At 36.0% G+C, this 27844-nt stretch overlaps 1 protein-coding gene across 3 annotated transcripts in view; it reads right to left on the bottom strand.

Moving 5' to 3' along the window:
* Positions 1-27844, bottom strand: part of Mwh (multiple wing hairs) — a 148729-nt gene that overhangs the window by 52400 nt on the left and 68485 nt on the right. Inside the window, exon 1 of one of the 3 annotated variants that reach the window (XM_076768051.1) lies at positions 8338-8540. The exons of 1 other annotated variant lie outside the window; for it this stretch is intronic. In XM_076768051.1, coding sequence (XP_076624166.1) covers positions 8338-8540 — 203 coding nt within the window. Of the gene's footprint in view, positions 1-6570; positions 6783-8337; positions 8541-27844 lie in introns of those variants that run through there. One more of the 3 variants, XM_076768052.1, reaches the window with a different exon arrangement.

Here is a 27844-nt window from a genome sequence, read left to right as displayed (position 1 = left end):
AAATGGCTTGGAGAATCTTGGGAAATACATACAGCTTTATTGTTTTTCGTAAATGTTTTGTGGACCGTTGATTTTATAGAAAAAGTAGTGGTTATTAAAATCGGAGAACAAATTATGTTTTTATTAAAAGGTTTTGTTCATATTTTACAAGTTAGCATAGGGGCTCTGCAATTTCTAAATATTGGTTCAAAGTGCGCATACTTATCGTGATCTGTGCGAATAAAAAGTTGAAAAGGGAAATGGATGCATCATTACTTATTTCGATCTAATAAATTCGTTCGTAACGAAGTTGTACAAGTTTCAAGTTTCTCTACAAAATCGACTTGATATTAAAAATAGCGACGACATTTAAATATCCGGTTATTATCAGAACAACTACATGTGTTTCAAACTATCGGGAGTGCCAGGGTCATCCGGATTTGGAAGATTATATTACGATTGCTACGCGTTTCTCTTTCAACAACATAGCATCGTTGCCACTTTCTAACGACGGTTTAATCTATATGATTCCTATCTACGAGTTTACTTATCTGTAATTACAAGCGATATAAGGAGAATAATTAATATTCGTTCATTAGCCGGAAAGCAGAACGGTTTGCATCCTTGCGTCTAATATAGCTACGATAGTCGAGTATTAATAGCGATTTGGCATTCCTACGGTGCTGGTTAGAAGCATAAGAAACTTGGAATATTTATGGATTTTCTATATGTATATTACAGAAATGGTACATTTTACAGTCAATAAAAAGGTTAGAAAAAAATGTTCACGCAAACAGACTTTGGACAAAATTACAAAACAAGTTCTTTTGAAAAGCCCCATTGATACCAAATTTTTTCTTTGAGATAAGGCTGTAAGATCCTAATTATACAATTTTAAATTTGAATATTATTTATGCACGTGTTCTACAACGTTATTCCATGTAAAGGATTTTAATGGAACTGGGTCTGCTAATCTCGTATTGGCACGCGAGGAATTTTCAAACTTGAAAAATCATTATTTTATATTTTCAATTTATCTTTTCCTCTTTTAAATATAATGTAAAGATATGGGAAGTGTTTTATATTTATGTCGAGTACTTTACGACCGACGGGGCCCGATCAACCCGACTAGTTTCGCCGACTCTCGCGATCGTTTCTCTTCAGGGCCTTTTTCTAGGTCTTAATCTGCGGCCACCGGCCCTTTTAATCGATCGTTCCTCGACTGACAGAATCGTAGCCGTGCAAACCTCCTTCGATTAACGTGGAGAGCGGTGTACCGGCCACGGAAACGGTTTATTAGCATCAGAAGGCATTAAATCGCTCAGTACATCGGGTACAACGTAAATTGGTACCGAGTTACAAGTTGCGTTTAACGAGTCCCCCGTTCGAAGCGGTCCCGTCGTGTCTTGAGAAACGGATTACGCAGCACGTAGCAGAGGGGCGGCAGAGGCAAGAAGCGGTCGCGCGTATTTACGCAAATTGGCGCGTACGCCGAGTAATAAAATCATTACGCCAAAACGGAAAATCTACGGACGCGAAACACGAGCACCGTTACGTCCGTCAAGAATGGAAATCGAACGGCTGATTTACTTAACACTGGAATGCCCAACCGTTCCACACCCATTATCGCTGACTTCACTCATCGGAGAAAGGAACACAAGTACCATTTGCTACACGTTGTGTCGCTGGTTTGTTTCATCCTTGGCCTCCGCCGTTCGCAAGGCGTAGCACAGAAGCGGTTAATTCGTTCCGTAACTCTTCCCATGAATCGAATTCTATAAATTCGATGCACAGTGAAACCTCCGTTCAACCGTAACTCCGTATTATCCAAGGTATCTCGAAATTTGCGAGTCTCGGTTATTGGAATTGATAATTTTTTGCCACCTCTGGGAAAAATTTTAATAGGTGATTCTAGAAGCCAAAATAAGACGAATATCAAGAATACTAATTTGTTGATTGAGACTTCGTTAAAAAGTTATTAATGTTTAAAGTTCTATACCGACCTGGAAAATTTTTTGGTGAAAAAAAAAATTTCAAATCGTTTTGGAAAAAATATTTTCGGCTCCGGGGGTCAATCACTAACATTTTTGGTTAATACACATACCCCCGAAATCCTACGTAGTTTCGAGAAAAAAATTTCTAACTGAAAATATAATATGTGAAGTCAGAAATGGTCCCCGAAACTTCGTACGTATCTTTAAAACGTCATAACTTCTGAACGGATTGGACGATTTTAATGTTTAAAAATGCAAACGATGCGTATTTTAGTGAAGAATATTTAGAGATTCTAATAATGTTCGAAAAGTTATTCCTTGACCCCGCAAAATGAGAAAAACCCCCTAAAAATGATCCAATTTTCAAACAGCCATAACTTCTATAAGAGTGAATATATTTCAATGAAATTTTAGGGGGAAGTAGAGCTCATGGGTACCCACAAAAAAGTATTAGACAGCTTTTCTGTGGGCGTCAAACAAAATTACTGAAAATCAAAAACGAATTTTTAAGAAAAATTGACAGGGTGCTTAAATTGTTCGACGAAATTGAAAAGTTTCGAATCGTTCTAAAAAACTTATTTTGAGCTGCTGGGGTCAATTACAATCACTTTTGGTGGATAGACATACCCCCAAAATCCCACCCACTTTCGAGAAAAAAATTCCAGTAGGTGTGAAATTTTTTGACAAAACTAAAATATTTCGTATCGTTCCAAAAAAATTATTTTGAGCTGCAGGGGTCAATTACAATTACTTTTGGTGAATAGACATACCCCCAATATCCCACTCACTTTCGAGAAAAAAATTCGAGTAGGTGTGAAATTTTTTGATAAAACTAAAATATTTCGAATCGTTCTAAAAAAATTATTTTGATACCCCTGAAATCCTACGCGCTTTCGAGAAAAAAATTCGAAAAGGTGCAGAAATTTTATTACTAATATTGATTTTGGCCTCTAGAATCTCTCATTAAAATTTTCTCCAGGAGATAATATAACAGCAATTGTTGTACACAAAATCGAATAAAAATGACGATCAAATCTGTTTTGTGTTTTCTGAATCTGTGACAACCTGAGAACACTGAACGAATTCTTTACGAAATCGTGTCCATGAAAGACGAAGAAAATTATCATTTTAAAAGTTAACGACACGCCCTATATGGCGCGAGTTTGTCAAATTGCCTTCCGTTTGCATACGTATTATTCATTGACGAGACTTACGTAAAGCATCTGTCGAGTCGAGGCTATTATGTTTATAGTCTGATTCGCAAAATGGCCCTGACACGGATCGTCGTCGAAAATTTCGCTGCATAATTAATTCTCTGCTCTGAAAAAAGAACGCGGATACTCTCTATTCGGAGCCACGAGAAACGAGAGTGATCGCTTAACGAAACGCCTAATTTATTATGCTCGACTGCTCGTGTGTCATTAATTTCTCCGGGCCTAAATAATTACGCGGGTTCACGTTACTGGTTCACACGACTTTTGCACACGAACGCCCACGCCGGTTATGCAATTTCTCCTTCGTTGTATTGTAAATCACCAACAGCGAACCTAATGGAGAAATTTTCGATCGATCGAAACAGAAATTTCGGTTAGATCGTGACGGAAAAATTAATAATATTATATTAACCTACGTAACTTGCAAACAACGTTCAATGATATAATAACCTGTTTCTTTAATGTTGGAAAAAAAAACTATGCCAAGTGTCCGATAACTGGAACGTGCCTGATTACTTGGACAGCTACTTTAGATATACATGTACAATTATAGTATTTTAGATGTACAGTGAAATTTTAATGATAGCTGAAAAATGCTAAACATTCCTACACGTAAGATAACTGTCTGAATAATCGAATATACTAATGATCGGACAATTGGAAAATTTTGTTCTCAATAGGAAGGAAACACGTTGTATTTTACAAGATTTTTTAGAATAAGATATCGTTAATTCCATACGAAATAATGGAAAACGAGTCGCTTCAAATTTAATGGCACAGTGTTGAAGTCAATCGTTATATCTTGTTCGATCAATATTTTTCTTACAATCTTATAGAATTTATTTATAAAAAAATAATCAATAATATTTCTACCTACTACATACAGTATCACATACTTCGACACTCGTTCAAACTCTGGCTGTTATTTACAACTGTGTAAATCCTCTGTTAGTTAATCCATACTAGACTTTGTTAATACCTTGTTTCTACTCGAAATCGATCGTTTCCACAAAAATTCGTTTTTTTATGTGAAACCGAAGATGATCGAGAATATACCGATACATCTGATAGAAGTTTATCAGACTCGCCAGAGTGTGCAGGAAACAGCGTGTTCATGTGTATTGTTAGTCCCCCCCAGTAACGCGACTCCTCCGATCCGTGCGTCGTTTCACCGTGGTTTCTTTATCTCACGAAATATTTCATAATTATTATTCGCCGCGGACAGGTCGTGGAAGAATAATAGTCCCGATTCCACGGCTTGTTTTCCGAACTCGTTTCGCGACGACGAGGGTTTTCATTGAGAGAACAATGGCTCCTGCTTAGCCGTCGCGCTCCGTGCATGCAAGTACGCAACCAGCCGTAGGAATAATAAACCGCGGCGCAATCGTACGCGAGAAAACGCGTCAAGCGATTTTATATAAAATGCCATGTCGTTTTATAATTGTTCTCATTGCCAGGAAAGTAGCGATCCGCGGGTTTTTTGCGGCTGTATTCATCAGCAGAAACGGTGCACGCGTGCAAACTCAACCCTGAACGCGAAACTCGAATTCATTCTGGCCTCTGTGCACCTTCTTGCACTCGACTATATGTGTGAATTAAATTAAATAAACTCGGAAAGCACAAAATAATCGAACTAACCGTTAATACTGATTTTCGTTAAATGTTTTGTTCGACATTGTCCTGTAAATATTCTCAAATTAAGGTTCAGGCACTGCTTATCAGAATTTATTTACGAGTAAATAACCTCGGTTCGTAGAGGATATAGCTTTCGCTGAAAGATTATCGATGTGGTACACGCATGTATGATGAGGCTATAGCTCATTTTGTACGTAATGTGAGAAAGTATTCAAGCACAGTGTTCGCCAAAAGTAGATTGGACCCTCGATATCCCGATTTTCATCCTTCGGACTTCTTTGTAAAAATGCTTGAATAGCACAATGGATTTAACATTGTTACTAATTGTTATTTATTAGAAACCAAAACATGGTAATTCTGAAAGGGATAGTTTCCACGAGTCTAAAGTTAAACTCAATTATTTTAATTCCTAAATAAAACATGTGGAATAACAGTCAGCCATCATACCGACATATGAAAATGTTTTCATCTCAGAAACTGTTGAGTTTTAGTCTGTTTACTAAAGCTCTTTTACTCGGTATGGTATTGTCTACCATGTAAATTCTGAATGATTTTTTTTCAGCACTCTGTACACTATTTGGTGAAGGTAGGAAGGCTTCAGCCCTTGGTAACTAAATGAATAAGACAGAGCTTGGACCAAGATAGACTTCGGAAGAGAAAGTCTGAATGGTTTGAAGAAAACAACTGTGAGGACGAAGTTATCAGGTAATTTACGATGGAAAAAAGCTGGTTATCCAACGCTACTTTTAACGGTTCCGGAGAAGATTATATTTGAAAGTATTATTACTACATACGATGTGTTTGAAACACGTGGATTTGTTGACGATGACTATACGATGGACGTATGAATATTAAAAAGCGTAGCTTCTAACATTGATCACGCATGTTTTTATTGAAATCCGTTATGTTAATAGTTACGTTAAAATGTGATTTTTCTTTATATCAATCAAATTCCACATAAATTAATAAATAGTATTTCTGATCAAACTAACGAGCTTCATAAATCTAGCAGCATGAGTCACTTTCATACATCAAAAAGAAATTTATACATCATTTGCGATATTACGTTTAGATAATTATGAGGGTCCTCTTCATGAGAATCTTTATTCAGTGCACTACAAAATGAAGATAAGATTGTACAAGTGGCAACAGTAAATTAATATGTGATAAATGACATAAGTATAAGCAGCTGACTAATACGAGGCAAGTTTACGAAAATTAATTCGATATACATGTTTATATGAAGTACAAATCATTTGTTATTTTTGTTAGAAAAATTTAAAAAATATCCTTCATTCTGAAACACCATTCACATCTATGGACACGTACTGCAACTTGTTTTAATTGCAAGACTGTGATATCGAGGAATTTTTTTTATTCTATAAATGGTTCTTTATATTAACGTATTATCGTCTATTGTTACAAGTTCACTTATTATTATTATTGATAATATTATACTTTGGGCCCGATCGAGGTATAATTATGTCACCAAACTTTTGCCTTCGTTAATTTATTGTCACCACTTGTACAATCCAAGAATCAAACGTAAAATCTATTTTTGAATATAATTTCTTTGTTTTCTCCGGTAATGTTCTTAATATCTTCCTAATGGATTTGCTACCTTGATAGACGATGTCTAGAAATATTAATTTCATTTGTATATTACTGAACGTTTTTGTTCGGTAAAATTCGACGTCACGGATCATGTATGGGAAAAAAGCAAAAAGAGCAAAAGGCACTGGTGTTACCTGAGTTCCCTGTTCAGCCACACGTGCACCACGTTCAGTTGTACCGGCGCATGATTTGAGGGACACATAAAAAATTGAGTACGTTCACGAACTGGCACGAGGAATATAATCGATGATCATTTTCGAAAACGAGACGAACTGTCACTATTCTCGTAACACCGAGGCTTGACGAAATAGGGAACGGACATTCGTCGAGCCGATCCGCTCCTCAAGACGACCGGAGGTTTACTGACACCGGCGCCTCCACCTGCTCGTAATGTAAGCCAGGTTTCAGTTTATCCTGTGATGCGTCACGTAGAGGGGCAGAAAGGACAAACCCGAGGAACTCGTGGTCGATAATCGGCCGTTTTCTTGCCTGTATGCATATAGAATGAGCACGAAACGGACATCAAGTTGTAGAACTAGCCTCTGGAATATTCAATCCTCGCCAGTGACGCGAGACGACAGCAACAGTTATTGCACGGTCGCGATCTTGCTACGGAAATTACCGTTTTAATCTAACCGATTCTCAACAGCCATTTTTAATCAAATATTTATAACAATAAAGTTTACTTACCGAGAGATAATTAATACAATTCAATTTAGGAATAGAAAATGTTTGTACGAGTGCTGCTTCGAATCGTCTTATAAATTTCAAGATATTTATATTTCGAATTAAATCCAATTATTTTATTTGCGATATTTCAAAAATTAAATTTGGAAGTTAGAATTTTGAGACAGTAGCGATTTAGAAATAAGCACTTTTTCAAATTACTCTTCGTTTTGTATTAGATTATTTAGAAAGTAACGCGCGTGGCCGCTGGGCGCTGCGAGCAGCCAGGAATTGTGGCGGCATCTATCGTATAGATCATTAACGAACGTTAGTTATTATAATTTTTTTAGCAACAATAACTTCCCTGAAATTACAATACATTGATTTATAATTTATTTACATATTAATTTATAGTACATGTTACCTCCAATATTCTAAATTGATGAGAATTTATCTCATTAGGAGTTTTGGTCCTTTGAAAATTGGATCATTTTTAGGGGGGTTTTCTCAGTTTACGGGGTTAAGGAACAACTTTTCGAACATTATTAGAATCTCTAAATATTCTTCACTAAAATACGCGACGTTTGCATTTTGAAACATTGAAATCCTCCCATCGGTTCAAGAGTTATGATTTTTTAAACATACGTATGAAAAAAAAAAAATTTTTTTCTCGAAAGTGTGTAGAATTTCGGTGGTATGTCTATTTACCAAAAATGATTATAATCGACCCCCGCAATCGAAAATAATTTTTTTACAATGATTTGAAATTTAATTTCGTCGAAAAATTTGTCCAACTACTGAATTCTTTTCTCGAAAGTGGATAGGATTTCGGGGATATGTCTATTCACCAAAAACGATTGTAATCGACCTTCGCAATTAAAAATAATTTTTTCAAAACGATTTAAAATTTTTTAATTTCACCGAAAAATTTCTGTACTTACTGAATTTTTTTCTCAAAAGTGCGTAGGATTTCAAGGATATATGTATTCACCAAAAACGATTGTAATCGACCTCCGTAACCGAAAATAATTTTTTCAGGACGATTTGAAAGTTTTCAATTTTGCTAAAATATTTCTGCACCTCTCCCCTCTATGTCTTCCCACCCCGCCATGGAGGTCGAAGAGATATGGATCTCTAAATCAACGAAGAAGGTCCCTACCATCTTCTCCCAGGCGCTGGAAGTAATCTCCGTGTCTGTGATACCGTATGGCGAAACGAGTTATAAGTTACTGTACCTATCTAAAGTAAGGCTATCCTGTCGGTAATCGCACACATGGCAACCGCAACATCTCGTTGATAAGTTAGTCTCTTGGTCGGTATCATAGGAACGCTCTCGATCCTTCCTATGGTCCGTCACGATACTCCACGTTCTATGGATCAAGTAGAACAGATACAGAGATTTCTTTCGTCGGCAAGACTGCGATCTAGTATTCCCCATTTTGTCTTCTGTAGTTTTCACTAATAAAAAATGTTTTTGTATCACCACTGAATCTTCCGGTCACAAAAACTCGAGTGTTCTCACCACGAATACGATAATTCTATTCACAATTACTTCTCAGTATCCTTAGATTAAAGTCTAGTACACTCGGGAAGCTTCGCTTCTTAACTATATTAAAACGTAATTTTCACTGCATTTTCATCATTTTCACGAAAATTTCCTGTTCTTTATCGTTCGATTTCCTCCAACGATAACCTATCCCTAATTCATACCGTACACGCGCAGCAACGTTCGCATAGTTCATTTCCCGCTGTAAGATCCATGTTTCGTTATCGGTCAGATATCTCTTTACGATACGCCCACATTCCTCAGACAATGAGGAATTTTTCACGCGCGATGTCTCACCGATATCGCGGTATCTGCATTGTCTTTGCACCCGTGATTGTGTTTAGGCTTGCGTAATTACGGGCCGTGGCGACGTCTTGGCGGAAGGGACGTTTATAAAATAGCTGCGCGCCGGCACTTCCTCGAAAGGCGAAAGGATTAAAGCGCGCTTTTACGACGCGTGTCTATTAAGATATCGCGGCACGCAGATCCATATATTGTCCTTAAGCCTTCTACAGAGGACTGTTTTATCGTTCGCTACGCTCCACAGTTCTCTCTCGAGGATTAGACACTGATTTGCAACGGTTAGTCTCTATCGTTCGACATCTCCCATACAGCGTTCCCCGATTTCCTTTCGATCGAGGTTTGCTCGATGCAAATGAGCTTGTACGTCTCTGTAGTGTCTCTTACAATATCTCACCGATAGTAATTAACCTTGCATCGTTACGATGCAATGTTATCCACGCGTTCTTCGTCATTATCGATCTAAACTCGACCGATTCAGGGGCGTCTCACCGATGCTATCGCGTCGTTCTTCGTCGTACGGTTCGTTGTTGAACTTACATGTCACTGTCGCTGGCGTCCCGAGAATTCCCACACTCGTGTTTCTCGCGTAACGCGACTGTCTGAGCACTCGAACGGAAAAGAACGAGCTCCCTCGAAACGCTCCTGCGCGCATCCTGTCGCGTATAGTCTGCTCATCGCGTTAGATCCTTCGTGTCGCGGACGGTTTTTGCAGGCAAACTAACGGCGTGGATTCCAAATGGCGAACCGATTCGTCAGAATCCACAAAACCAAAATTTGTCGCGGTACTGTTGCCTGTTCGATTTCTTCTCGACAACTAAACACGTCGAATTCGTCGTACGCCCGGAAACGGGACGACACGGACCGGTAATCGTGGGATTAGCCGCGTGCGAACGGTGGAAAAAAAATGTACCAGGCGGCTGGTAGAGAACCTAGTGATCCACTGACACGTGAAAAACACTTGAAACCGTTATTACGCCGCGTTACGAGCACGTCTACTCGGAGAGTATTTTTCCCCAGTTTAAGGCAGACGACTTTTTGCTGGCTCTCGTTCGCGGAACTGTTACTCGTTCGTTTATTTTCGATTTAATTTAATAGTCACCTTCTAAATGCTTTTAAACACTGGGTTTCCGACCGCGACGACTATGTTTACGCGCTGGGATCAACGTACACTGGAATGCCAAACACAGCACGCGTCTTTTCTTAAGGATATCGCCGTTCTCGTCGACGCGTCCCAATGTTTTGCAACGAGAAATTCACGAGTCGGTTAGAAAATCCAGTGAAATCACCACGCCCAGTGGTCCGTTGATAATCCTCGCTGGCGAGACGCGGCAATTTCACTTTCTTCAAAGTCTCCGTCACGCGTGAATACCTCGAGGCGGACGTTCGTTTAATTATCGACGGAAGAACCGCGCGCGATGACGATCCACGGTCCCACTGAATCTCCCGGCGACAACGTGGCCCGAAGCGCGCGAAATTCCTGCGTGAACGCGAACCCCTTGGGTGTATCTGGAGGTCGGTAAAAACGCGTGTACGAGAACCTCGAGAGGCATTCACCGGGCGGGTTTCAACAGCCGACTACCAACTCTCGTGAATGTCCCGAGGTGCACGTGCGAGCATCGCCTCTCTCCAGCACAGAGACTGGACTCTTCTTTTCTACATCTTGCCTATCGCGGCCGGCTTTGAGACTTCCGAGGAGACTCGCAGACTGTGGGTCGAGCCACGACCTACCGTTGCCCTGTGCCTCGCACCGAATATGCCAACCGACGGGAGAGGGGATGAATTCAGTGGGTCAGGTTCGAGTCTCTGGATCACGCACTCTACCAAGGAGCTCTTCTAGTGTACATTGCCAAAAAATTCGATTTTTCTGTTTTTTTTTTTTTTTGTTTTTGCATTTTCTTAGAGGATATAGTCTTAGACATACAGTTGATTTGGTGTGGGTTAGGTCTGGGTTAGGAATTTCGGATCCAGGATTGTCACGGATGCCTCGCATAAATTGCCCGTTTAAAAAGTGTGTTTATCAATAAGTCAAGTCGTGTCGCATTCCGTTTGAAATTCCACGGAAATTCGTTGTACAAATACTACATTTACTATAAATGTAATCACAAATGTAAATCATAAGTGAGAAATCACAGTTTTATATTCAGAAGAATTTATACAGGGTGTACGGCCAAACCTGCGAAAAATTTTAATGAGAGATTCTAGAGGTCAAAATAGGACGAAAATCAAGAATACCAATTTGGCAGTTTCTTTCTCGAAACTGGTTAGGATTTCAGGGTTATGTCTATTCACCGAAAATGATTGTAATTGACCCCCGCAATCGAAAATAATTTTTTTACAATGATTTGAAATTTTTTTTCCCCTCCGAAAAATTTCAGCAGCTATCTCCTGTCGATTTTGCTTAAAAATTCGTTTTTCATTTTTAGTAATTTTGTTTGACACCCTACAGAAAAGTTGTCTAATACATTTCTGTAGGTACCTATGAGCTCTACTTCAGAAAAAAGTTTCATTAAAATATATTCACAATTGTAGGAGTTATGGCTATTTGAAAATTGGACCATTTTTATGGGCTTTTTCTCATTTTGCGGGATCAAGGAGCAACTTTTCGAATATTTATGCAATTTCTACATATTCACCATCAAAATACACGTAGTTTGCTTTTTTAAACATTAAAATCGTCCAATCCGTTCAGGAGTTATGACATTTTAAAGATTCGCATGGAATTTTAGGGAAGCATTTCTGGCCTGACATTAGATTTTCGAAAAAGAATTTTTTTTTCGAAAGTGTATAGGATTTTTGGAGTATGTATATTCACCAAAAATGATTCTAATTGACTCCTGCAACTAAAAATAATTTTTTTAGAACGATTTGAAACTTTTTAATTTCGCCAAAAAATTTAGGCACCTACTCGAATTTTTTTCTCGAAAGTGCGTAGGATTTCGGAGGTATGTCTATTGACCAAAAATGATTGTAATTGACTCTCCTAGCTAAATATAATTTTTTTAGAACGATTTGAAATGTTTTAATTTCGTCGACAAATTTCACATTTTCTCGAATTTTTTTCTCAAAAGTGGGGACGATTTCAAGGGTACGTCTATTCACAAAAAATTAGTATAATTGACCCCTGGAATCGAAAATAAGTTCTTTAGAACGATTTGAAATTTCTTTTTTTCGTCGAAAAATTTGGGCAGCTACCCCCTGTCGATTTTTCTTAAAAATTCGTTTTTCATTTTTAGTAATTTTGTTTGACGCTCTACAGAAAAGTTGTCTAATACTTTTTTGTGGGTACCCATGGGCTCTATTTGAGAAAAAAGTTTCATTGAAATATATTCACTCTTATAGGAGTTATGGCTGTTTGAAAATTGGACCATTTTTATGGGATTTTTCTCATTTTGCGGGATCAAGGGTCAACTTTTCAAATATTTTTGGAATTTCTACTTATTCCCCATTAAAATACGCGTAGTTTGCTTTTTTAAACTTTAAAAACCTTTAATCCGTTCAGAAGTTATGACATTTTAATGATTCACATGAAATTTTAGGGAACCATTTCTAATCTGGCCTCAGATTAGATTTTCGGTAAAGAATTTTTGTTTTCGGAAATGGTTAGGATTTCGGGGTATGTATATTTACCAAAAATACTTGTAATTGACCCCTGTAATTAAATATAATTTTTTTTTGTATGATTTGAAATTTTTTAATTTCGTCCAAAAATTTCAGTACCTACTTGAATTTTTTTCTCGAAAATGCGTAGGATTTCAGGAGTATATGTAATGACCAAAAATGATTATATTCAATCCCTGCAACCGAAAATAATTTTTCCAGAACGATTTAAAATTTTTCTTTTTCATCGAAAAATTTAGGCACTTACCTGAATTTTTTGTCCCGAAAGTGGGTAGAATTTCGAGGATATGTGTATTCAACAAAAATGATTGTAATTGATCCCCGCAATCCAAAGAAGTTTTTCAGAATGATTTGAAATTTTTTAATTTAAGTTTTTTGTTTGAGAATAAAATTGAAAGACTCGTTCAAACAAAAACTGCTTTGGAGGCTTAGGATTAGTACCAGGTGTTGGAGAAAAATTGTAAAATTACATTATGGAAAAACAGAGGTATGCGGTTTGACCCGTGTATGCAGTTTTACCCTACTTTCCCCGACGTGAAGACCTCTGGATGGATGAATAGACGGACAATACAGAAGACTAGCTATTACCCGCGATAAGAAATAAATTAGCATTCATTATACGACATTAACAGCTATATAGGGTGTGCTATCTAACTTGATCGTCTTAAATATTTCGTTTATAGATGATAAAAGAAAATGTATATTTTATATATCCCATGTAATACATGCCATCTACAGAATAAGTATACTAAATTTTTATTTAGTGTACGACGCAGATGTTGGAGAAAAAAGATCACGACATTAGTTGGACAAATTATAAAACGCTTAAGCTACTTTCGATTCTTACTGTTTCTCTTGGTAGCTATACAACTGTGAATCGAAACAATGGCGAAAACTTGACACTCGTTTACAATATTATTGCGTTTGATTGAAAGAAAACAAAGTAATGGAGAAATGTTAGATAAACGCTGATCGAATAATACTGTTGTGGTCAGAATAGTATAGTATTGACACTATTGTATAATTATTAAATAGGAGTCTTTAAAAAATATGTGCACGATACAACAAAAACAAGTAAAAAAGATTATACAAAACAATTCCTAAAGGAGCCAATTATTTTGTTATTGTCTTATAATTCTGTCTAACCATATTTAGCTTATGTTGAACATTTTTTTTTTTTTTAATTTTTATATTGTTTGCCCTTTGATTCTAAGATTTTGTATACTCGTTGTATGCAATATATAGAATATATAAAATGGAGCATATATTTGTTTTATATACGTATAAAAAATACACAAGTATTCGAAGTGTCTTATATTTTTGTCCAGTACTGTAGGCCGATTAGCAGAGTATAGACCCAAATAGGAAACTGTCATGGCTTTCTAAAGCTATTACGAGCAACGCAGACCGGATAAGTCTGCGTTTTATTTTACAGACTGCGTTTGAATCGCCTCAGTCATCGAGGTAAAAGGTGAAATTCCAGGCAAGCCTTCTTCGTAAAACCTCGTTCAAGCATTAATAAGACGCTTCGCAAAATAGATACTTCCTTCGCCTGCAATCTGCATCCTGCACGAGTTCGTTCGCTTTATTCGAATCGTTTTAAAATACCCGCGCGCACGAGAGAGAGAGGAAGATATTATTTCGCGATCTTGCCGCGTATACGGTTGAAACGCGTTAGCGAAACTTTTTGTATCCGCCAACATTTTGCCGTGTATAATATCCGTTAGGTCGGTTCACTCATTTCACTGTGATCTCATAATGAAAGGTAATCAAGTACCGCTGCGGATTGGATTCGCGAGAAGTGTGGTTTTCACGTCTGAAAATGGATCTTTGTACTGTAACAAGCACACGAGAAGACCCGTTTAATCAGCGGACCAGGAAAACTAAAGAAAAATGCTCTTTTCGCTGAACAGTTTGTTGTTACACTTTATCGTTCGTACAAAGGCCGCGATCATCAATCTGCGTCATCTTGCTTTCACAATTCCATAGACGAACGCGTGCTAACGTACCGTTTAATCGATGAAAGATTATAGACTTTCAATATCTTACTGTAAACTATCGTTGAACAAAAGAAAACAAGTTCATATGATTACGTATCTCTTATATAAGTAATTGCCAAATTGTTATTCTTATTTCACAAATAATATACAAAACTAACTTCGTTTCGTATTCAGTTTAATTATTCTTCGAATAATTTTTTATTTCAATTGCTTCGTTCAAATAGCTCGACAGAAGAATCACCGAATTAATTCGAATCGATAGGAATCTCAGAATTTATTATTTGAATTATATTTAATTAAACTACAATTATTCTTTGAGTGTTTATATAATTTAGCTGAGTTTGCTTTCACAATTTACGTTACGAGTGACTTAATAAAATACTGTCCCAAGTTTGTTAATTCGATCCAAGGGAGAATATAAGCTAAAGATCAATATCCATTACGTTGATTCCGTACACAATAACCTAATCTTCCGTTGTTTTTCACCGACCATTCTTTAGTAATATTGAACGACTCGTCTTTCGACCTATCATTAACCCAAAGAAAGTTCAACGAACCCACTAATCACTCTTGGTTTCCAACGATGATTTCTTTTCCAAGAACACCAAGAACGAATAATAATATTCACCGATCGAACACGGAGAATTTTTCGTGCAACGTATTGCGTTGTACAGTGTGATTCCATCTTAGAAAGACAACGTCATTCGTCATATAGCACAACTATGGTAAAAGTGTGCAACCGACCACACCGGTGGGTCCTGTTTCCCATCCGACTCAAGACATAAACGCGTACTAATAGCCGCGGTAAATCTTCCTTTGGACCCAACAGGCTTTGGCTTTTAACATCGTGTTTTACCGTGAAGAAGTTTAATCTGGACACCGACCAATTAGAGGTCGTAGTTCGTCTATAATCAGTGGGTCAGATCTCGCCAGGCACGAATTAACGCATCGATCATACGAACCATTTATTTTGAAAATGATGCAAGTACATCTTTGGAAATAATTGACGAATACATAATTCATTTAATTTATTAATTTTATATTTATAGACTATTTAGATTTAAAATATCAGATTATTCGCTCGTTTTAAGCTATTTAAATTTAGTAAATGAAATTCAAATTTTATATTTATAGACTATTTAAAATTTCAAAACATTCGCTCGTTTGAAGCAATTGAAATTTAGCTAGTAAATAAAATTCAAATTTTATATTTATAGACTATTTAGATTTAAAATCTCAAAGGATTCACTCGTTTGAAGCAATTGAAATTTAGCTAGTAAATGAAATTCAAATTTTATATTTATAGATTATTTAGATTTAAAATTTCAAAGGATTCACTCGTTTGAAGCAATTGAAATTTAGCTAGTAAATGAAATTCAAATTTTATATTTATAGACTATTTAGATTTAAAATCTCAAAGGATTCACTCGTTTGAAGCAATTGAAATTTAGATAGTAAATGAAATTCAAATTTCATATTTATAGACTATTTAAAATTTCAAAACATTCGCCCGTTTGAAGCAATTGAAATTTATTTTTATTTACTTTGAATAATTGTTTATTTTGAAAGTGGCCCATTTCCAGTAATAATTCGTTAAAATTTTTTCCTGAACAGTAAAATTTAGATTCAACCATTTTTCGTTCATTTTTAAAATTGGAGTTGATATTGATTTGGAATTGTTTAGAAATATCTACAAATCCTACAATTGGTCTCTGGATCGCGTCAGTTGTTTGTTTGGCGAATCTCTCTCAGGCAAAACGGATTAGGTGTACGGAACTTGGTACAAGCGATGGTACTCGTGCATCATTCTGTGGAAAAGAAACCAACGTTGTTTCCGCCTTCTTGTGCAGCATCGTGAACAAGGAAATGCCACGAACGACACGTTAATATCAGGTCGCTGAATAAATACTCTCTGATTTTGGATTCCAAACGGACACGCCTTTTCTGGGTGTAGAAATTTTTTAATGGAGATAAATTACAGTACAATGCACTAGATAAAGTAACCATAATGTGTACGTGAAATTATTTCAAATCAGAGTTAACAAGATTTGGGCATTGTTTGAATTTTATCCAAGGTTCAAATAAAGAAGAAATAATTTGATCTGTATGATTTGAAACCTACCAAAATCAAATAATCTTTCTAATGGTAAACAAGAGTTTCCAGTATTTTCTTTCTGAAAGAAATCGTAAATTTCTTAATTTTAACAGTATTTTACATTCAATTTGACAATGAAATTGAAAATGAACTTATAAGATACTCGTTGAATTCTTTTTATCGATAAAAGTTTGATAATCAGCAGTAATAATACCGCTATGAATTACAAACTCTTATGAATTATTTACTCGATGTAAACTCGGGTAATTGTATAAATGGATTTTCATTGAAACAAACCGTGTCTATTCATGATCTTTTACGTGCTATTTTTCATTTAGCGCGTCTGCAAAGCAGAAAATAGAAAATAAAAGTAACAAAACAGGAAGAAGATACTTGTTTAATAATTATATCGTACTGCATATTATTTCCATTGAATCGTTGATCATATTCAACAATTTTAATTTCTTGCGTGTACAATTACAGTAGTTTTTAGAGCAGGACTTCGTCTTTAATACGAGATAGAGAAGGCATAAAAAAAAAAAAGTAAGCAAATCGTTTTACCTGGCAGAGGTAGTTGAGCTACATTCGGACTTGTTTCTAAGCTATATAAAAATGCGATTTTTATTAATTACAATGTTGTATCTAACGTATAATTTGAAGGAAAACAAATATTGTCATCCCTTAAATCGTTAGAATAAACAAATATTGTTTCTTAAAGCAGTCAGACTCGGGCATGAGCGTTAAGGGGTTAATAATATCTCCGACTGTACTTTTACTAATTTTAAGCATTGCTGCAATTTTCCTGTACGATTCACCATTTGCATTGTGAAAAATGACAAGTTGGCGTATGTTGTATGAAGTGTTTCTCTTACGTCCCATTATTACCAGTGATCATAGTGAATATCTAAACACAACTGATGTTCTGAGGCTTGAGGCAGTTTACACAGACTATAATGTTTGCAAACATACCTCGCAATTGCATTAAACGTCACACTATCTCACGCAAATTGTTATATTCCGAGGTGTCTGAATCTTATTGTAACGTTAAAACTGGACATTGTTTCGTTTAAAATAGAATACTCAGTAAACGTTAGTAATTATATAAATAAAAATCATGCATTTATTAACTAGGCCCTACACAGTAACGTGATTTAAAATTAATTTTTTTTCTCTTTATCGTGAACAAAATTATAATGCGACAAAGTAAAAGTTATTTAGTGTCCGGATATTAAAGTTATTCGCTGCATCTGTTTCTAAACGCTAGTTTCGCGATAATTTTTACTCGAAACGTTACGTATCGTAATATCGTGCAAGTAATAATAAAACGGTCGAACGATCGCGATACACGGGATTACCAGAGTCAAAGAACTCTTGATTCCACGTTGCATTATAGTAACCTTTGCGTAATAGTGTCATGAATGAAAGCGCAATCCTTTCACGCGAGGCACTGACCTTTTCGTGAAGATGGAATATCGCGAATGGTTTCGAGGCGAGCGGGAAACATGGCCGCTGGTTAAATACGCGAGTTAGGATGGGTCTTAGATCCCAGTGGGTCAGATTCACGCTTGACCTGGACTGAACGGATACTTGTAACCATGTATCAAACGGCAAGAATACCGCTCCTTCCGGATGCTTGCGCAATGTCGGGGAACAAGGAAGCTACGAAAGAAATGATAATTATTAGAGTGTACAAGAACAAATCGTCGTCGATGCGAGGTGGCCAGTGGACCGTGCCGTGATTCAATCGGAGATTTTGCTTTCGAATCGTTAAAGCGACCGCTTCTGTTGTTGATTCGCCGGAATGATTACCGGACTCCCCTTTATGACGCCGTCGGATCAATCGCCTTTCACGTCGATCGGTCTCGAACGACCGGTTCGAGGCGTTTCGCGCGATCTCGGGGCCTTACTCTTGGCTACTCTGGATCATTATGCGATGAGAATATACTGGGTGTTTACAGTTGCGGGCAAAATTCAGTGAACAGGTAGGAGAAACAGGTACGAATTAAATTTAATCAAAATAGTACGACTATTATGCGCTTAAGGGAGTATTGTTGTCTAAACTTCTTTTCGGCCTCTTTTTGTGATTTTTTTTTTAAACGATAGGTAGGCTGTTTTGTACTGAGATTTTGCAGACATATGTCTTGATCTTATAAGTATGTATAGTATTTTTTTCATCGAAAAATATTAAAAATTGCAGGAGTTATAACTCCTTGTTGAAAAAAACGCATTTAAACTGACTTCCATGATATTTCAAGATCTAAGAGAGCGATTGGCTTCAAATTTGGGAAGAATATTCAGCAAATACGCTTTCATCGCTGGAACTGAAGATTTAAAAAAAAATTGAGTTTTACTATTTTTTTTAATACGCTAAAGACAAAAGAAATAAACGAAATAACAAAGTAACACCAAAATCAAGAATAACAATTTGTTGATTGAGGCTTCGTTAAAAAGTTATGAAAGTTTAAAGTTCCGCTTGTAGAACAGTGGTTCCCATTCAGCACTGACGTACCGACTGCCTTACAGTTTTGTGATTGAGAACCACTATCACACGTACGCAGTTGTTCGCCGATTGCCGCTCTACAGGCGCAACTTTAAACGTTAATAACTTTTTAACGAAGTCTCGATCAACGAATTGATATTCTTGATTTCCCTCTTATTTTGCCCTCTAGAATCTCCCTATAAAAATGAATTGCGTCTAAACTATCGCGTGAATGGTCTTCCTCGCGATATAGAATCATTTCGTGAATGCATCCTTGCGCTAAATGGCTTATGAACTCGACGGTGTATTTTTCTTTCGACGTTGTTTTACATATTCTCTTCCTCGAGTTGCTGAACGATCGCGCGTAAGGAAACGCGAAACATTAATTTCCATCGAGGCGTGAAAAGTCGAGTTCAACGAAGAAAATAAATGCACGGACAAATAAAGACGATAAGTTATACTTGGAGCTTCGTAAGATTCTCACGGGAAATATTTGATATTTATTTTAAATAATAATTAATTGCGTTAATTATTTTTGTAATTTTTACGAACATGCGTTTTAATTGCTTGGTAAGTAGCACGTAAAGCGATAAACGCAAGATCATTATAAGTGATAATAAATTGAAACTAGCACTTAGCTTTAATCGTTAAATATTTCAATTTTTCAAATGACAATAACATTGTTGGAATCGAATCAACAACGAATAAAAAGAGAACGTTTCGCAACACGATTGAAAATGCTGAACAGGTATTCTTCGAGAAAGGTGATAAAACATGTTTTCCCGATAAGTACCAACAGATGCAATTACAGTTATCTACAGTTAGGGTCACTAAAAAAAGGTTAGGTCTCGACGATCTAGTTTGCCATGTTAGATAGATGCATGAACGCATCTCAACTTGTTCGCTGGATGGACGTACATATCTAGCGTATCCACTGTACGCGGCAATGGCCGAGCCTACACCCATCTTAGATAGTATCATATACCGTTATATTATATATTACCGAAGAAACATATTTTGCATATGCTTATGCCTATTTCCGCCCTACGGAATACGTGTTCATTCATTAAAGTTACACCAACGGACGTTTCGTTGCTCATTGTCGATACAGTCATATTTATTCGTGTCCATTATATGAAATGAACGTCATTTGTAAAACACCTGAGCGACAAGGTGTCTAGGCTGGTTAATTTATAAACTTATCATGACTCGTTGAATAGCTTTGAATTATTTAGTTGCAGCAACCTTCTTTATCGACATAATGAGGAATTAATTGATTCGTTTGCTTTCCTAGATCCTAATTTTGAGAATCAAGACTCGATGTATCATATGGTTCATAACTAATTTGAATAATATAAAAGTATCTTGACTGTAGAACCATACGTTCGTACAATGATTGACTGTAAATAATTTTTTATAAAAACTTTTGTCGATATTGTATCAGAAGCAAAATTCGCGAATTTGCTGATGTTACCGACGCCAGTGAACGGGTTAAATATGATTCACGGAGTCGTTGTCCTTAAATGCAGAGTGCGCTGTAAAACTACTCATTGTTTACGTGATCAGTATTTCGATTCGGTAGAACACAACCTCGTGTTGAATCGGTCGTGCAAAGAACACCTAATTAGTCATTAAACTATTGTTTATAAAAGCTATATTTATTCCAAAACCTGTTATTTAGATGCAGTGAGTGCTACGGAGTGGAAAGTGTCGACAAATTCGCGATATTGCAACCTCACAATCAATTATTATTACTTTTTGATACTTCTTAAATACTCTGTTGAAAGAAGGATCAATTTTAGATCAGTTTCTGAATTAAGCTGATCTTGACTATCATTTTATGTATCCAGAAAGTAAAAGAATAAAATTTATTCGTTTTGTCAGAAGAACAGAAATTCTATCGATCGATAATCGAATAGAAACATTGGTCGTCTCTCGTACGCACTGTATGCGTAAAAAATGTAACTTTATGAATCATAATTACGTGTAATCATCGAAGTGAATAATGTGAACGAATGCAAGAATTTGTCATTCATCAGTATGATTCTACAGTCAAGGTATTTACGTTGTTCTAGTACGTAGGCTCAGTATCTTCGTCCTTTTTTTTTGTATCCGTAGTTTCTACCTGAGGTGTTCCCTATTCCTTTTCGATATACAAGCTTCGCGAGACATCGGAACTTCCCCTTCCCTCCTACCTAATTCGCGAGCGATGCTGAGTACCCCGCGAGGTCGCCATTACTATTGTAAACATTGACGGGGTAAGACGTATTCGAACGCGTCTAGACCTATTGGCGTTTCGCGATCGAGGTGTGTATTTCTAACCTGCTATTCCCTCATTATTACCACTCGCGTTTACTTTCTGACGATGCTTTCGTTTAAAATTAATACATTTCTACTATAAATTGAGTTGGAATCGTGAGAAAAGTTGAATCGTATTTCGCACGTTTTCTTCGATACCCAACCGGCGTCGATTCTATATATCCCTCTAAACGAAATTACGCATCTTATACATATTATTTCAATTTCAATTATTCTTTAATTATGTTTACTGTAATGCAGTTGCTTTTAATTTGCATTTTATTTCTGTTACAGTCTCAGAAATTCAAAGTTAAGGAATTTCTTCTCGAAATGGAAGCTTCGAGAAAGATCGGAGGGTTCCGCCACCCACCACCTAATTCGCGAGCGCTGCTGGGTAGAACGAGGGGTCGCCATTACTATTGTAAAAACTGGCGTGAAAAGACGTGTCGAGACCTGTCGATGTTTCGCTACCAAGAAGGTACGTATTTCCAACCTGTTGATACTTCAACATTATTACTACATGCATTTAGTCTCTAATAGTGCTTTCGTGTAATATTAATACATTTTTACTACAAATTGAATCGGAATTTTGGCAAAAACTAAATCGGGTTTCGCGCGTCTTCTTCGATATCTAACCGGCGTCGATTCATTATATCTCCCTAAACGAAATTACATGTCTTGTACATTAATTATTGTTTAATTACGATTAAATATGTTTTCTGCAATGCATTTGACTTTAATTTGTATTTTATTTCTATGGCAGTCTCTGATTGGAAAACGACGCCATGGAATATTGGCGCGTAAACGACACCATGGTAGATGGCAGATAACTCGACTTTCGGAGGGAATATTGGTAACGTTTAACCTATTATAATATTGGCGCGTAAACGACGCCATGATAGATGGCAGACAAATCGACTTTCAAAGGGAAGATTGGTAACGTTTAACCTATTATAACGAAAATTAACATACATATTAATATTTATATATTTTTCTTTATTTATCAAATTATTTGTTGATACATCAATAAGATAAGATCAATCATGTAAATGGTTAATGAACTTTTTACCTTTTTCGATATATATCAAATCACTTTCGATAGTGTGATACTTAGGAATGTCTAACGGTAGACATTAAGGTTAAATTGAAATGGTTTATATTTAATTGTATTCTGGTCGCGAGTATTATTTATTAAATTGATTGTTTATAAATCTATCTTTATGAATTGTTGTAATTGTAATTTGCATACATTTTCGTTGCAAGTTTAAGAAAACGTAGAAACTACGTAGTTGGAATATGCTATTAAAGCATAAATAATTAACGAACTTTAATATTTATAAAAATTACGATACGTTCAAACATTCGATAAGATAAATATAACATTCCTACAACTTTAATTGTGAAAGTTGGTGATATAATATTTACAAATTGAATAATTACTGTAAAGTAATTATTTTCATGGATAATATTTTATCGTTGAAAATCACATCGTTTGAGAATATTTCGCCTTCGTGGCATTAACCTTTTACGGTTAGTCGTAGCGAATTATATAGCAGTGGTAAATGAAACAGTATTTCTGTTGACGAACATAGAAAGAAAAAAGAAAACAAGTAGGAAAAGCACAGGCGTGCTCGTTCTATTTTTTCTCTCCTGTCCTTTTCTTTTCAACTTCTTTTTTCCAGGAAATTTATTGGCCGCGCGCAATGCGGCCGGTAGCTTCGGTGTTGTGCGTAGCAACAGTTCGTTTTTCGGGGCAAGTGACCCTGAGTCGTTTACGTGTCAGGTTACGCGATAATAGAAGCAGTGTTTCTTACACAGTTTTAAATTACTTCCAGAGTATCGCGGCTCTCCTTGTTTTCTGAATCGCGAAAATAGAATCATTTGTTCGCCGATTTGAATCTTCGGTCGCGGTAATGTATTTTAATATCTAATAAACTTGATTATTTTTTTAATTTGAAATTGAATCTTTTCGTTACCGGAGTTAGACTCAGTGTATCATTAAAGAGGACTATTGTGCGGTGCTCTACCAGCAAACAATGTAAGTATAAATTTATACTTTGAAATTTTTAATTAAAAATCTCTGTAGTTTTAACAATAGATTATAATTGTTTTCTTACAGTTTTCTTACAGTCTCTGAACGTGATTCTGAAAACCAACAGCAGTACCCGGGGGGTATCGGACGATGGACCACGAGCGAACAACGTAAGTATAAATTTATACTTTGAAACTTTTAATTAAAAATCTCTATAATTTTAACAATAGATTCCAATTGTTTTCTTGTATTCTTCTTACAGACTCATCCTGGAAACCAGCAGGACCACGCTGACTTCGCTGATGACTTCAAGTGGCCAACATCGTCATCCGAGTATTCACATTCTACGATTGAGTGAGTCGCATGCATTTATGTTCCTCTGATCCCCGACCATGTTGTAGGATGAAAGATCCGAATCAACACGGGTGACCAGTTGTATATTTAGTATTTTTGGCGAGTTTAGTGACCACGGGTATTGAAAATACCCGTGAGTAGTAACACAAATTATCATATCTTTTTAGTGCAGGCTAGAGTCTTCTTGCACTCGCGTTTTTTAATGTTATAAATAAATATTACATAATTTTATTATTATAAAATTTTTATGAGAATATATAAAACAATTTTTATAAAAATATATGAAATATTTTTCTTAACTTTGCATGAATTATAGATTGAATAGAAGATAAATTGATATAATGTGAAAACATTATATTAATCATATGATGAAGTAGAATATAAATATATACTGTAACATTATACAATCATTTTGATAACATTAATATAATTCTTAAATATTAATCGTATTTAATGTATTTTATGTGCAAGACATTTCGCGACTGATCGATTTTTGAGTCAAAGTAACATGTATTCTATACTAGTTTCATCTTTTTAGAAATTTACTTTGACGACAGAATCGATTATGAATTGTTGAATTTTTTTATATAATGTTATTTATTAAATTTCTTTCAATAATATATTTCAATTTTTAAATAAATTAATTCAATTTTAAAGTAAATTATCCTAAAATCTTAAATAAAATCATTCGTTTTACATAATTAAATTTCAATTATAATAGTTTCCTTAAATAATAATATTTTTCAATATTAATGCATTTTCTTGTTGATATATTTGATATAATAAGTCGAGTCTTTTTAACGAAAAATTAAATAAAAACTACCGTTTAGCTATATTTAATTAACAACTTTTTTTAGTTAGGATTTTCAGGTTAATCTTTCCGTGTTCGTTGCCCAAGTTCATGCACACGCCCAGGTGCTATTTGCATGAGCAAAGGCAACGGGCACGATGACATAGTTTATAACAATTTTTAATACTGTATTGGCAACTGACATTGGCTAGTGTATCGTGCACGGTGTACTTTCCACATATGTGTGTGTGGTTAGGCTGTGGGAAGTACGCCGTTTCAGAAGATTTTATAATTATAATTTACATACAGAATTTTGTAACATTAGATTCGTATTATTTAAAAATAATAATGTTAAATTACCATTTACTATTTATTCGACAATTGTTGATGTTGCACTCACGACAGAAATATTATAAAGTGCTTAATAAATTAGCTTTTCAATTTTATACAATCATACATATATACAATATATTTTATTAAAGACTATATTACATAGATTGAGACGTCCTATATAAATGTTTAAGTATATAATAGAAATACGCAATGGTCACTAGTTTTTGTCAGTCGATTTCAGGAAATGGTACGTACATTTAGAGTATGAATGAAGTCAGTTATGTCCGGGTGTCGGAGGAACCCCGGGGAGTCCTCTCTAGTTTAGGTCGCGCCCGGACATAGTGTATGAGAACCGTGGAGTGTATGTTTGAGAGACTGAGTTTTGCAATTTTTTAAATATAGGGTTAGGTAGGTAGGTAACTTTCTGGTACGTCTGCTAGATTTAAGTAGGTAGGGTCAGGGCAGGGCTGTCACATTAGTCACTCGGGTAGGCGCGTTTCGCGTGGCAGTTCTGTTCCTGTAGTTACGATTTCGAGAGTAGAAATCTTGCTGATTCAAATAGTGTATGCTGTTTGTTTCGGCTTTAGTTTCGACTCCTCGAATCGCGCGACTCTTAAAGTCGCTCTCTCGCGCTCGCGGTCGTGATTAGGTCCCTTACGAAACGCTCGTCCCGCTCGAGATTCACCACGTATGCTCTTACAACAATTCGTATATTGTTGGAAGACTACGTATTGCACGAAATCTCGAGCCAAGTCTTAAGTAAGTTTCAGGCTTCGGCAGGACCGCCGAAGAAAGAAAAGGCTCTATATGGGCTGAAGAGGCCCTAACAAATTGTTTCAAGAGTGGGCTACAACAAATGGCTTTTCATCTTCATCCTCGGATGAGGATGGAAAGTCATTCCTGTTACTATTTTGTCACTTTTCTCGCCTGTAGTTGTAGTTTGTATTTTTGGCTGGCTCACGTATGCATGTACTTTGTACATGATTGCACCATACATGCCAGCCATCCTTCCCCTGTGTTCTGTTGGCTGGTTCACGTATGCATGTACCTGGTACATGATTGCACCATACATGCCAGCCATCAGGGCAATTCGTGGTTATGATATACATAGAGTTGCGAATAAGCAATAATCGCGTTTGCATTTAGAGTTGCGAATCCTTATTTTTCGCGTTTCCTTTTCAGGGTAGTGTTGCGACTAGAAACGATTCGCGATTGTATTTTATGCAAACTTAGGTACTGAATGTTTGCTTTAAATATAGCGTTGCGATTGATTAGTAAACGCGATTGCTATTATAGTTGCGAATTACTATTTTTCGCGTTTGCTTTTCAGGGTAGTGTTGCGAACAATCACGATTCGCGTTGCATTTTTGACTCTTTTGTACATATAATGGATATCAACCGCGTTTGCAATTTTCATATTATATATTAGCGTTGCGATCTTGATTAATCGTGCGATTTTTTATTTACAGTTGCGACATTTTCAATGCCCAAATTCTACCCCAATTGTAGTACTAGTAGTAGTTAGTTTATTTTGTGGCCAGTACATGTGTATGTACACATGTACCATTAACCCCTGATTAAAGTTACAGTTGCGAATAATATACAATGTTCGCGTTTGCTTGTAGAGTTGCGAACAAATATCTATCGCGATGGTATGTTAGTGTTGCGAATAGATACGATTCGCGATTATTTTTATGCAAACCTAGGAACCGGGTGTTTGCTTTAAATATAGCGTTGCGATTGATTAGTAAACGCGATTGCTATTAGAGTTGCGAATTACTATTTTTCGCGTTTGCTTTTCAGGGTAGCGTTGCGAATAATAATCATTCGCGGTTGCTTTTATTGTTATAAATCGCGTTTGGAATTTTTCTATTATATACTAGCGTTGCGATTGTTGATTTATCGCGTTGTTTGGCCCGTAGTGTTGCGATATTTAAAATATCTAACTTCATCCCAATATGTGCCACTGTAGTTAATAGTAGTTTGCAGTAGTTAGTTTATTTTGTGCATGTATGTTTGCAGCAACCACGCCGCCAGCACCTGGTCCACTATTTTGGGCAAAACGCGATTTTTATTAGCGTTGCGAGACATAAATATAATAATGCCATTAAAGATAGAGTTGCGAAAAATATGCAATAATCGCGTTTGCTTGTAGAGTTGCGAGTTACTATTTTCCGCGTTTCCTTTTCAGGGTAGCGTTGCGAATTCCATACGCGATTGCATTTATTATTATTTAAGAATAGCGTTGCGAATGTTCTGATCGGTTTGCTCTTAGCGTTGTGAATTACTATTTTTCGCGTTTACTTTTCAGAGTAGTGTTGCGAGTAATCACCATTCGCGGTTGTTTTTGTCATTATAAATCGCGTTTGTAATTTTTATATTATAAATTAGCGTTGCGATTTTGATTTATCGCGGTTTTATTAATTAGTGTTGCGATCTATTGCCTAAAATCTGATGCTAGCCACTGATCCAGGATCATCACGAAGATGCTGCGATTCTACAAAGCCTCGAATGGCTCAACTTCTTTATTAAAATTAGTGTTGCGTATTATATAATATGGGTGCACGCGATTTGATTAATAAAACGACCCCGTGTGGTTTATTTTACGAATGATATGCACCCCTCGTGACTTTTGTATCTTTTATAAACTAGCGTTGCGAAGGAAAGAATTATCCACTCACGCGTTGTTGTTTGAATTTCTAAGTGGACAGTTTATTCTATATGAAATGTATCTTTTTTTTTTATATATTGGTCAATGGAAATACTGCTTAAAAGTACCGTTGCATATGTATAGGTCAAATGTTTTTTTCTTCATAATGTGTAAATATCTCGAATTTTTACGTATATGCATTTAAAAAAGCTATATTATGATTAAATTGATCGTAGATTGAATT

The sequence above is a fragment of the Colletes latitarsis genome, chromosome 7, assembly GCF_051014445.1.
Source record: "Colletes latitarsis isolate SP2378_abdomen chromosome 7, iyColLati1, whole genome shotgun sequence".
Classification (NCBI taxonomy): Eukaryota; Metazoa; Arthropoda; class Insecta; order Hymenoptera; family Colletidae; genus Colletes; species Colletes latitarsis.
Note: the sequence above shows the minus strand (reverse complement) of the source record. Positions and strands in the feature narration are given on the sequence as shown.